Source organism: Penicillium subrubescens (assembly GCF_028828155.1).
Source record: "Penicillium subrubescens strain IBT 31985 chromosome Unknown utg000010l_segment0_segment0, whole genome shotgun sequence".
NCBI lineage: Eukaryota > Fungi > Ascomycota > Eurotiomycetes > Eurotiales > Aspergillaceae > Penicillium > Penicillium subrubescens.
In genome coordinates, this window is record NW_026643160.1 from 2,040,471 (window position 1) to 2,052,344 (window position 11,874).

General features: G+C 48.8%; 2 protein-coding genes across 2 annotated transcripts; one reads left to right on the forward strand and one right to left on the reverse strand.

Moving 5' to 3' along the window:
- Window positions 1-4,017: 4,017 nt before the first annotated feature.
- On the reverse strand, window positions 4,018-4,266 carry N7473_011898 (uncharacterized protein; the record flags this gene model as incomplete). Its single annotated transcript, XM_057157837.1, has 1 exon — window positions 4,018-4,266. One exon carries the CDS (start codon window positions 4,264-4,266, stop codon window positions 4,018-4,020), a length of 249 nt encoding a protein of 82 aa, XP_057003687.1.
- Window positions 4,267-5,833: 1,567 nt separating this feature from the next.
- Window positions 5,834-11,572, forward strand: abcB (uncharacterized protein). Its single transcript, XM_057157838.1, has 7 exons — window positions 5,834-6,221; window positions 6,326-6,863; window positions 6,923-7,149; window positions 7,203-9,937; window positions 9,995-10,075; window positions 10,139-10,513; window positions 10,808-11,572. The coding sequence occupies exons 1-7, from the start codon at window positions 5,994-5,996 to the stop codon at window positions 11,037-11,039; spliced, it is 4,416 nt and encodes a 1,471-aa protein (XP_057003688.1). The 5' UTR covers window positions 5,834-5,993; the 3' UTR covers window positions 11,040-11,572.
- The last annotated feature ends 302 nt before the right edge of the window (window positions 11,573-11,874 follow it).

The window sequence follows — 11,874 nt, forward strand, 5'->3', positions numbered from 1 at the left end:
ATCAAGAACGAGAGACGGACGGACAAAGACACACGGAATCGTGTGGAGAGCCTTCAATTAAGATTGGAATTAGGGAAGGAATCAATTAAGAAAAAAATCCAAGTAAGAGGAAGAAGGGTATCTCGCACTGAGTGGCCCACGAAGTCGGATAGTCTCAGATATTTTAAAAGAGCAGACGGGTGTATTTTTCCCAGCCTGCCAACCAAAATAGTTACGCCATCAGTCATCGGGACTACAGATGCATGGCCATGCTCCAGCTCGTTCACAAACGTCGCTACGCAGTCTACGGATGTACAGGTACCATAGGTACCAATAGATACAGTGCATGTTGGGCACATTGCCTCGAAGGGAGGGCAACATTACAGTAATACAGACAAGACATCACTCTCATTAGCCCCCAATAGCATGACACCGCTGGGTGGGCAACTGGCAATTTCGGGATCCCCCATGTATCTTCCTTGCATGGGTTCGGATCTAGATGATGAAGGGTTGGAGACGCCACGCTGAGTGGATCTCATCCTGCTGGGCCCCCCCTGTGGAACCAGGTCAGACACTACCAGAACGAATCCTCTCGGCCTTCTCTTTCTTTTTTCAAGGAGAATTTTTTGTGACAAGTTTTCTCTGGTTGCTTTTTGGTCGTACTGCTACTACCAGTGACAGCCTTTGCCCTACACCGAGAAAATGATACCGAAGTATAGCCCAAAGAAGCAAAATACACGGACAGTTCCATCTGTTCCGTTTAGCGAACGTTCTGCCTTCTTTTCATGGGCCAGGCTCTGATCTGATTACTACCATCGCTGAACACTTTTGTTCCTTTTTACGATCCTTTTGGCCACCAATATGTTCCAATTAGTTATATTCAATATGCAATTTCCCGATTCAGATGCCCTAAATACGGCGCTCCAACGTGGTTCAGCAAGGTGGCTCTGCCAGGCCATCAAAGCCGCGCTCTCCATTGGACCCGCCTCGTAAAATTGATGTCAAAGGGCGCGGTATTTGTGATGCAATATTCCCTCCGCATGTTCTACTGAATCGGTAAATTTTCCTTGCAATTGAGGGGTGCTTCGCTCATTCCACTTCGGTAATTGCCAGCCAGATGATGATCGCATAGGGATGATGACAGACCGGCTAGTGCATGGCATTGAGCGTGGAGAGCATTCCTTCGAGATCGAGATTGAGACGGGATAACCTCATCCTGTCCCGATCAGCAGGGTCTGATATAGACTTTGCATTGCAGTCCGTGGGTCCACTGGGAGGCCTCACGAGTTCTCGTGAGGTTATTACCTGGACCCTTGAAGTTACACCGACTGGGTGGAAGCGCCCAAGATGCATTCCTGCACACATGGCGAACCTCCACCAACTCAGAGATCTCTCATTCACTTGCTTATTAGTAATTTAGCTGCGACTTTCAGGCCCAAGAGTTGCTGTGGCTGCGGCTGCAGCCTGTGCAGTACACGAAGCATAAGGCTCATCAGAATCGGCAAGGTTCGAGCCCGGACGGGGAGACTGACCAAACGATTTACCGCGCATTTCAGGAACTACTACTCCGCACACCGCGCCTCGGGGTTAAGAGGGGCTGATGGTGATCACGATCGGGAGCTCCGTGCTATGTCTCCGTTTTGTCTCGCATTCCCTCCCCTTTCTGCCTGAGAAATTGCAGTGCGGACTGAAAACCGGTGGATAGTCGGTAAGCATGAGCTGTAATCGCTTAGATGAGATGATTTGTACGTGGCTTTGGTTGTAATCTTGATGAAAATTCTCTATTTTAGGGTGTTTCTGAACCATACATACGATACGGCGATGCAATCTGATATTTTTAAGTGGAGTGTTACTCTGAATGATCTAAGTCTATTCCTTTGGGTTGAAAAGCGAGTGCCGAAATCCAGTAATGTTTTCTTTTGCCCCTAACAAAAGCGGGTTCGGGGCAACACTAGTGGTTGGCGAGCAAGTCGGGACATTACTCGGATAATGTAGCCAGCCTGGGAGGATATCAGATTCAGGATGAAGTAACCATAAGCCAAGCAATGAATGCGATTGGCCGCAGTGCCAAGGCAGAGTGGAGGGCTAGTCCCACCAAATGAAGTACAAAGCATAAATCTAGATTCATACAACTGTTCTCAAGCATATCGACCGCCTGTGCCTTTCAAGGTCTCCATGTCTCTTTCGTAGTATCTCAATGGACTCGAGGCTTTGTGGTGGAGATGAGGGCGAAATTCATGGCGCCAACGGACATAAACGAGGAGGTATTCAAGCCACTGACTCTGCTCACTGCTCAGTGGCGCCCAGTCTTTCCCAGTTGAGAATTCTGCAAGGGATATTTTCCAAGGAAGAGGTCAAGGGGAAAAAAGCAAAAAAAGGGCTCGTCAAGGCAAGACAGGGAGGATCGCGGGTCGATCCGATGGGGGCCACCCGCTTGGATCGACCTATCAGATAGGGATGCTAAACTTGTCGACGAAGGGGAAGCAGCAAGTACTGTACCTTCGGGTGGTGGAGAAAGCTGTTGTTGAGTTGCGATCAATTTGCACCATTTACTTACAGTATGATTATTATTATTAGTGACTCGCATGATTTCTGTCTGTCAATAACGCCTAAGTTCCCCCTTTTTTAGCATTATGGTTTCTCCTGGTCTCCTTGGACTACACGTCAGATTATCAGATTATCCATCAATCGATAGTGCATTTTAGTGAAGGGATCTAAATGACAGCAGAACAATGGACATGTATACACACACTACGATCCATAGTCCATTACAATTAGTTATAATTTAAATTTTCCCATGAGTAAGCCTATGAGGACTGTGTAAACAGTGAAACCTTTAGGATTAATTCAGCTAAAGACTCACTAGCAATACCGCCCCAACAGCTCGGGGCAGCTAGGAGTTCTTCTCCCCGGTCGCAACACCTCGCTTACCAGGGATCCATCGTTTTTGCTTCTTCACGTAACATTCCGAGAGACGCGACAAAAGCATGGTTCAGTAGTGGAGAGAATGTCATACGCTGCAAATTTCTCCGTCCATGTGTGTGGCAGCCGGTAGTTTTGTATTTCTTTTTGGCCATCGTTTGCCGGTTGATCGATCATGCTTCCTTGTTTTTCACGATCTAATTTCCCGCTTCGTGTGATCGTCGATGAAGCAAACAAGGTCCGATGTTCCAGAACGCCCACTTGTGAATCCTATGATTGGCTTCAACGATGCCAGCCCCATTTACCTCCCGCAAAGTGGCCAACCCCTGTCCGGGAAGACACGCCGACCGTCTAAGGATAGCCAGGTTGGCCGTTTGACGGTGGATGAACAACCGAGCCAGGTCAAACACGATCCACTGGGTCCGCTCATCAACCGGATAAACTCAAGAACTGTCTGAAGAAGTGGAGATAGTCACTGAGGGTGCCATGGTGGCTGCCGGGGGCTAAGCCAGGATAGCGCCGACATTAGTGGTGAATCGTCAAGATCGAATGAACCACTCAAGATGAGGATTTCCGGTGGAGGCACCGGCTCTACGATCGAACTAAACGGAAAGAGAACAAATTTGACGAGCCCTGACCAGGGCCAACGCCAGCTAAGCCAACTAGACCGACTCTCCCGCCACTAACGAGTCTAATGCCCGTCAACCGGTTGGGCTCCTCCAATAATGCCTCTGAATCCCAGTCAAGCTAGAGACTAGTCGCGCACCACCACAATTTGCACAGGACAGCAGGCGCCCGACGCTAAATGCTATTGTTATGATGATCGACTGAGGCACGCCAGCATGACAGGTCATCTCCGATCTATCTATCGCTCGGTTCGCGACCCGAGCTAAAGCTATCGGCTATTGATTAGATGAACTTGTTCGCGGACTCGGTAAATAGGTCAAGAGCCTTCTTTATATTGTTCCATTGTTCAAAGGGTATCAGAAAATCTGGGTCAGGGGCAAGCTGTGGATTGCAGATTTGGAATTTCCTGTGTCTGGTGGGTCTTTTTCTGGGCCTCTGGGATGAAAAAAAAAGTACGAAGCTGCACCCACTTCCAGCCTCGCCACTCCATCAACCTCGCTGCTTGTCGAGAAAAACCGGCTCATCCTGGTCATGCTGCATAACCCTCGCTTTGCCAGGTTGCTTCCGGCACGGTTGCTGTAGGTACAGGCCCTGGAACATGCACAGCGGGCTGACTTTCCACGGGGAACTGCCACGGGGAACCTCCCACGTCGTCAGGAAATCATGGCGCTCGTCATGCCGGTTGACATTGAAATGGATCAGGTTTAATTTTCGTCCGACGGTCTTGTCCGGAGGCATTTGGACTAGTAGGAGTTGATCCGTGGCCGAGCAGCAAAACATTTCGATTGAGCTATATCCATCGATATTCACACTAAAATAGCAAAACCCACAACGAGGCTCCAATCTTCGAGGATGAAAACCAGTAAATAGTGGTCAGTTCTCCCGTCGCGACAAAAGCAAAACCCGGACATGACAGGTGGAGATGGCCAGTGGAGACGCGCCCGGACACGATCCGAGGGCATACACTACTAAAGTATAGTTCATTTGTGCACGAAGGCATGGTAGAAGGCGAGGCCGACGTCAACATAACGACAGTATCCGCAAACTACCACAGGCCAATGATTATTCTAGTCTGACATTGGCCGGGAATGTTGTTTCTCAACAAACATATTACTACCAGAATATATCGTACATGCCACCCTATCCAGACTATCCTTCAAGGAGAGACCTACATGTCCAAGATGTCGTGTCTGCGAGTTACCCGAGGGCTGAAGTTGTCGTTGTGCAGTCTAAGATATATCCATCTCAGATGAGCTCTAAGTCTCTCACCGGTTGTACAGCCAGACAGCCAGATCCATGGCCTTGGGCATCATTCTATCTGACTTCCCCTTCCAAGTCCATGCGGTCAAGGAAGGTTCACAAAAGAATCATTTTCCGTCAGCTGCAGTGTTTCAAAAAAATTCGCGTCAGCAGTCATCTTTCAAGAGTCATTTCCCAGGGATCCTCCATCATACAGATGGGAGGCGCCCTCGCATGAAGGTAGGTTCTCATTTGAGCCTGAGGAGCAGTAGGTCCTGGGGGGTAAACCCGAAAGGGAGAATAGAATTAAAGTAGAAAAAAAAGATTTCACCGTCTTTACAGTCGTTTTAAGGCCATTGGCTCTGTTCTATGTATATTTGTCCCTGTAATGTTACACAGTCTGTCCCTCGTGTTGGTCGGTCGATCGATCCGCTCTGGTGCGTCGCGAGGGCTTTCACTTGACTCCAGGGGGCGAAGCTCTATTGAGGGTGCTACATCCCCCACATCCCTAAAGGGGAAAGGTCAGAACTAGCTGCCCGAAATGATATAAAAAAAATCAAGATGGGAAAAATAAAATCAAGGTAAAAAAATAAAATCAAAGTAGTACCTTGGTTCTTTGAATGATTTAGCATGAGAAAAACACCCAATGGTTACCCACTCGGGTGTTTTCTGCGAAAATAACATGGAATTACGCACTACACCATTGTAAAAAAAGGAAATTAGAAGTAGGAACCATGCCATCGGTGGCACGGATTTCGACCAGAGGGACCAGACCCTCGAGACTCTCATAGGGCATGCCCAGTAACAACATTGTAAGAGGGTTGCATCTGGACAAGCCCACTTGCTTGCAGGGACCCAGTGGTACCCAGGACGAGACAGGAGCGGAGGGGAGATGAAAGGTCCATAGGAGCTCAGGAGCGTAGGTATACCCATTCTCCTGGATGCAGTAGTAAGCTCCTCCTGCACAGAGGGATGCGTACTAGCAAAGACCTGGCACCTTGGCCCGTCCCTATGTACATATGCCGTGCCTAAGAAAGCACCTTTTTGGATGAATCAAATCTTGACCCCAAGATTCCCCGAGTTCACCCCCCTAATGTCATGATCTCTCCAACCCAACATCCATCCTACTAATCTAACTACTCGACATTCGTGGCCCTCTTTTTTGACTACTTTCTCTCCAACCCCCATCTTCTTGACTGCATTGATGGTAGCTGGAGGGTATAGTCATGGCCACCTCTAGTTCTTCGAGGCCTTCGTGCCGCGATCTAGACAACACAATGCGCGTGGATGCGGGTTCATGTCGCGGGGGATTTGACTTTTCGCTTTTGTTCGAGGAGGCCATCCTCAGTCTTCTTCCCATCGCATTGATCTCAATTCTGGTTCCATTGCGAGTATGGCAGCTTTCGCAGAAACGACGTAAAGTTGTGGGCTCATGGTTGCTTCCAATCAAACTTGTAAGTCGGCCTCTTGTTGATTCCGGTTGAGACTATAACGCCTACAAACTTTGTGGCGGTCAATCTAGAGATTTATTGCATTTCTAACGAGATCTTTGTCGCAGGCCGCTTGGGTGTTTTTTGTTGGACTCGGAATTGCGCAAACCGTCCTGTGGGCTTTGCCCACCGCCGATAAAAGCAAAGCTTCCATTGCGACTAATGCTGTGCTCACCGTTGGGGCGTTGATGCTCTGCACTCTCTCTTATGCGGAGCACACGCGGTCTGTCCGACCATCATTCATTTTAAATACGTACCTGCTCTGCAGTCTGCTTTTCGATATCGCGCGGGCCAGAACGCTATGGCTCAGGGCTGCGGATGGGTTTAATGAAGTCATCGCAATTGTCACTACCGTTGCGGTAGGATGCAAATTGCTTCTTGGAATTCTGGAAGCTATTGAGAAGCGTCATATTCTGAAGACTGAGTTTGCCGGTTACCCACCAGAAGCTACAGCTGGCTTCTACAACCGATCGCTCTTTTGGTGGTTGAACCCGCTCTTCAAGAACGGCTTCAGCAACATTCTTTCTGTGGAAGACCTTTTCGTTCTGGACAAGGAGTTGAGCTCCGAGAGACTTCTGGCTATGTTTGAGGAGAGATGGAGCAAAGGTAATGACAATATGACTATCGATACATTTCATCATTCAAAGTGGGCTAACCGTCTCCAGTGAAATCCAAATCTCCAAACACCTTGCAATTCGAATCGTTCAAGGCTGCCAAGTCGCCCCTTTTGGCAGCTGTTCCGGCTCGCGCATGTGTCGTTGCTTTCAACTTCTGTCAGCCATTGCTTCTGGCTCGATCACTCTCTTTCTTTGATGAGCCCTTGAACAACGCCACCAACAATGTTGGATATGGGCTCATCGGCGCCTACGTCTTGGTCTACACTGGCTTAGCTGTGAGTATTATCTGTCCGAACACTTCATAGACAGTTCTTAACAGTATGAAAAGGTCTCTATGGGTCAATACCAACACAACACGTATCGAGGCATCACCATGGTCCGTGGTATCCTTGTCACGATGCTTTACAAGAAAGCTAGCAGCCTGAACCTCAACGAAGCTGACCCAGCCAGCTCTCTCACTTTGATGAGCGCTGATGTGGAACGAATTACTCAGGGCTGGCAGACCATGCACGAGATTTGGGCCAACTCCGCTGAGATTGGTCTGGCTATTTATCTGCTAGAGCGACAACTTGGAATTTCTTGCATTGTTCCAGTCTGTGTCGCTCTGGTGGCACTAGTCGGATCTCTCATTGGAATGTCTTTCGTGGTATCTCGACAAGCCAAGTGGCTCGAAGCCATCGAACGGCGCATTTCGTCTACTTCGGGCATGTTGGGTTCCATCAAAGGCGTCAAGATGCTCGGCCTGCAGGATTCATTCATGAAATTTGTACACGGCCTTCGCATTGACGAGCTGGAGATCTCGAAGAAGTTCCGTACTCTTTTGGTGTACAACATGGGCTTCGCGTGGTTGACTCGCATCTTCGCCCCGATCTTCACCTTTGCCGTGTATGTTGCCATCTCGGATTCTACATTGAATGTTTCTCGAGTTTTCACCTCCTTATCGCTCTTTTCACTCCTGTCTGATCCCCTTCTTACGCTTGTCATGGCCTTGATGTCGTTTGCAGGCTCAGTTGGATCATTCGCTCGAATCCAGGAGTTCCTCGACAAGGAGGATCATTCTGACCAGCGACGCAATACTCCTCAAATCCCATCTCTCGAAGATCTTGGCGATGCCAAGCTCCTTTCCAAATCTGGTGATCTGGATTTGGTTTCAAGCAACTCCGGCTCAGTTGAGTCCTTGAAGCGCGGCTCCACTTCTTCCTTCTCGTCTAATGCCGCTATAATCCAAAATGCCACCTTCGGATGGGATGCTGAAAAGGAGGCTATTTTGAAGGACATTAACTTGACTCTTCCTCGTGGCAGCTTCACTATCCTCATTGGGCCTTCTGGCTGTGGTAAATCAACGCTTCTGAAAGCCCTTCTGGGAGAGATCCGTTGTAAAGAAGGCAAGGTGGAATTGACTTCATCAAGCGTGGCCTTCTGCGACCAGACGCCCTGGCACATGAACGGCACTATCAAGGACAGTATTGTCTCCATGTCAGAATACGATCCAAAGTGGTACTCATCCGTCATCCAAGCATGTGCGCTGGAAGAAGATCTCTCACAATTCCCTCGTGGTGACCGAAGTGTCATTGGAAGCAAAGGTGTTGCTCTCAGTGGTGGCCAAAGCCAACGTATTGCGCTTGCCCGTGCGGTCTATGCCCGAAGAAAGATTATTATTTTGGATGACGCTCTTAGTGGTCTTGACGCCATGACTGAGAGTCACATTTTCCACCATCTGTTCGGAAACATGGGTCTCTTGAGAGAGATCGGTACTTCTGTGATCGTCGCTTCATCTTCTGTCAAGCGTCTGCCCTATGCTGATCACATCGTTGTATTGGACAAGACCGGTCGCATCTCTGAGCAAGGCAGCTTCAGCGCACTCAACAAGTCCGGTGGATACGTCTCCAGCTTTGACTTGGGTGCACCGGACTGGGACTACAAGCCCAAGAGGTTCTCCGCGTCCCCGAGCTATAGCACTGTCGACTCTGTTGAGAAGGAGAAGGAGGCCATCATCCCTGAGCCTGAGCATCGTGACAGTGGAGGCGATCTATCCATCTATACTTACTACATCGACGCAATTGGGTGGCTACCTGCTTTTGTCTTCATGGTTGCCATGGCCATCTTTGTCTTCTGCATCTCGTTCCCCAGCATCTGGCTGAAGTGGTGGGCCAACTCCGACACTGCAGAGCCCAAGCAACACATTGGGTTCTACCTTGGTATCTACGTTATGCTCGGCTGTGTCGCCATGATTGCTTTGATTGTGGGCTGCTGGCAAATGATCATTACCATGGTTCCCAAGTCTGGTGAAAGCTTCCACCGCAAGTTGTTGAAGACTGTTCTCAGCGCACCGATGCTGTTCTTCTCAACAACAGATAGTGGTAATATTCTCAACCGATTCAGCCAGGACCTGCAACTGATCGACATGGAACTTCCGATTGCTGCCATCAATACGGTCGCCACTTTCTTCCTCTGTCTTGCTCAGATGGCCCTTATTGGCGTCGGCTCTAAATATGCTGCGATCTCGTTCCCCTTCGTCCTTGGACTTCTGTTTCTCATCCAGAAGATGTATCTGCGCACTTCTCGGCAATTGCGTTACTTGGATCTTGAGGCTAAGGCGCCTTTGTACTCCCATTTCACCGATTGTCTGCAGGGCCTGGTTACACTTCGAGCCTTTGGCTGGCAGCATGGCATGGAGATGAAAAACATCGAGCTCCTGGATTACTCGCAACGGCCGTTCTACTTCATGTTTGCGATCCAGCGCTGGTTGACACTATCTTTGGATCTTGTCGTTGCCGGTATTGCGGTGCTGCTGATTGTTTTGGTGGTTGTCCTCCGTGGAACCAGTCTAGGCGCTGGATCCGTTGGTGTTGCCCTGCTCAACGTCATCCAGTTCAGTCAAAGCATCAAGCTGATGGTGACCTTCTGGACCAACTTGGAGACCCACATTGGCTCTATTATGCGTGTGAAAGAGTTCACTCAGAATGTCGATTCCGAGGATCAGCCTGGAGAGGACGGTGATATCCCTCCCGACTGGCCATCGAATGGAGCAGTGTCTTTCCATTCGGTATCTGCGGCTTACAGGTACGCTTTCCATCATAATTTTCTCGTCAGATCCGATCATGCTAACAGCTCATCTAGACCCTCGGAGCCTGTCCTTAATGACGTATCGCTATCCGTCGCCGCAGGAGAGAAAGTTGGAATTTGTGGACGAACTGGAAGGTAAGAAGCCTCTACTCACTATTAGTCACGATTTGTCTCATCCTAACTATACCAAAACTATAGCGGCAAAACGTCTATGATCATGAGCCTCTTCCGGATGATCGAACTAACAAGCGGCATTATCACCGTAGACGGCGTTGACATCACCAGCCTCCCTCGTCGCGAAATACGCTCACGCATCAACGGAGTCTCGCAAGACTCACTGCTTTTCAAGGGCAGTGTTCGCCTCAATGCCGACCCCACAGGCTCGCGCACCGACCGAGACATTCGCAACGCGCTCAAGAGCGTACAACTTCTCCCTGTGATCCTCGAAAAGGGCGACCTCGACTCGGACATGGATGAGATCTACCTGTCACATGGGCAAAAACAACTATTCTGTCTTGCCCGCGCGCTCCTTCGCCAGGGCAACATCCTGATCCTCGACGAGGCGACCAGCAAGTGAGTACAAATCCCATTTGTTGATCTTCCCCCTGACGTGGTTCCCTCGCATCGACTCATCTCTACCTTGTTTCTTTTTTTCGGAATTTTTTTTCTTGTTTTCTTTTTTCACTCCTGTCACTCCCCCTGCATAAGCGGCCTGATCCGAGCGCCACATTACGCTCGGATCGACTATACGGCGCGCTACCCAAGAGACGACGAGTCGAGCACACGTACCTTGATCACCCCTTGCAGCCTTACAACAACGCCACATCAGGTACCCAAGAAATTTACTAACAAGTCAATTTCAAACAGCATCGACACCAAAACAGATGATATCATGCAACGCGTTATTCGCGAGAAGTTCTGCAACCACACCATCATCGCGGTCGCGCACAAGCTCGACACTATCCTCGACTATGACCGCGTTGTGGTGCTAGATGCCGGCCGGATCGTCGAGACCGGAGAGCCATACGCGTTGCTCACAGATCCGAAATCGCATTTCGGTCGACTATATGCCAGCTCTATTACGACCGAGGACACATAATAAGTAGATCCAATGATAGTCGTCCTCGGCTTGTGTTTATTTTGTTTCTGTCTACTCTCTTTTATCCCATTGCATTGCACAGTTTGAGCATTTGGCATTGATTGACCAAGGCCAAGTTTGCCCTGGCGCGCTTATCGAATTCCAATCCTTCATGGTACATATCGACTTCAACATACGAATTTTGTTTGCCAGGCCTTTTTGATTATATGCTCTTATTTTTGATTTCTATCATTTTGATCCTTTTCTTGACTCTCGTTCATCCCAGTTGCAAGTCTGGTTACTTCTTACTCTCCTTGACTCCTATTGATTTTTTACTTGGGCCGTACCTACGGCGGATGGATAGAATTGGGTGGTTTGTCGTTGTATTAGGCATAATTATGCTCATGCCCTCTTACTCTTAATGATAATCAAAGGAGTAATTTGAATGTCAAATAAATTATTCGACTCAAGTTCTATCTCCTAAACGTCTAAGCTCAACGTGGATGTAGTCTTGGAATTTTTGGTTGCAATTTTCAAATTTCAACGGATGAGGCTTTCAGTCTGCTGGCCAAGAAAGCTGTCGAAAAAAAATTAATTCTCTCGTTGTTGAATTAAGATGACTCCTCTACCTATAGGCTTTTGTTTCTTTGACTATCTGGTCATTCAACTAGAATATGTTGGTTGCTTGGGGACTCGGCACTCTGCCTTCAGCTGTATTGCCGAACCACCGGGATATATATCTTGCACCAGAACCATGGATGCAGGCTCATCACAACCACATTACCACTGAGACCACATGGAATCGATCTAAGTGGATCGACCCACAGGTTATCAAACACCAGGGACCAGGGTACCA

Bases quoted from the DNA above. Each gene is read 5' to 3' on its own strand.
- abcB (XM_057157838.1), top strand. From the start codon at position 5,994: ATGGCCACCTCTAGTTCTTCGAGGCCTTCGTGCCGCGATCTAGACAAC. The intron at 6,222-6,325 runs GTAAGTCGGCCT...TCTTTGTCGCAG, and splicing joins GGTTGCTTCCAATCAAACTT to GCCGCTTGGGTGTTTTTTGT. The intron at 9,938-9,994 runs GTACGCTTTCCA...CAGCTCATCTAG, and splicing joins TCGGTATCTGCGGCTTACAG to ACCCTCGGAGCCTGTCCTTA.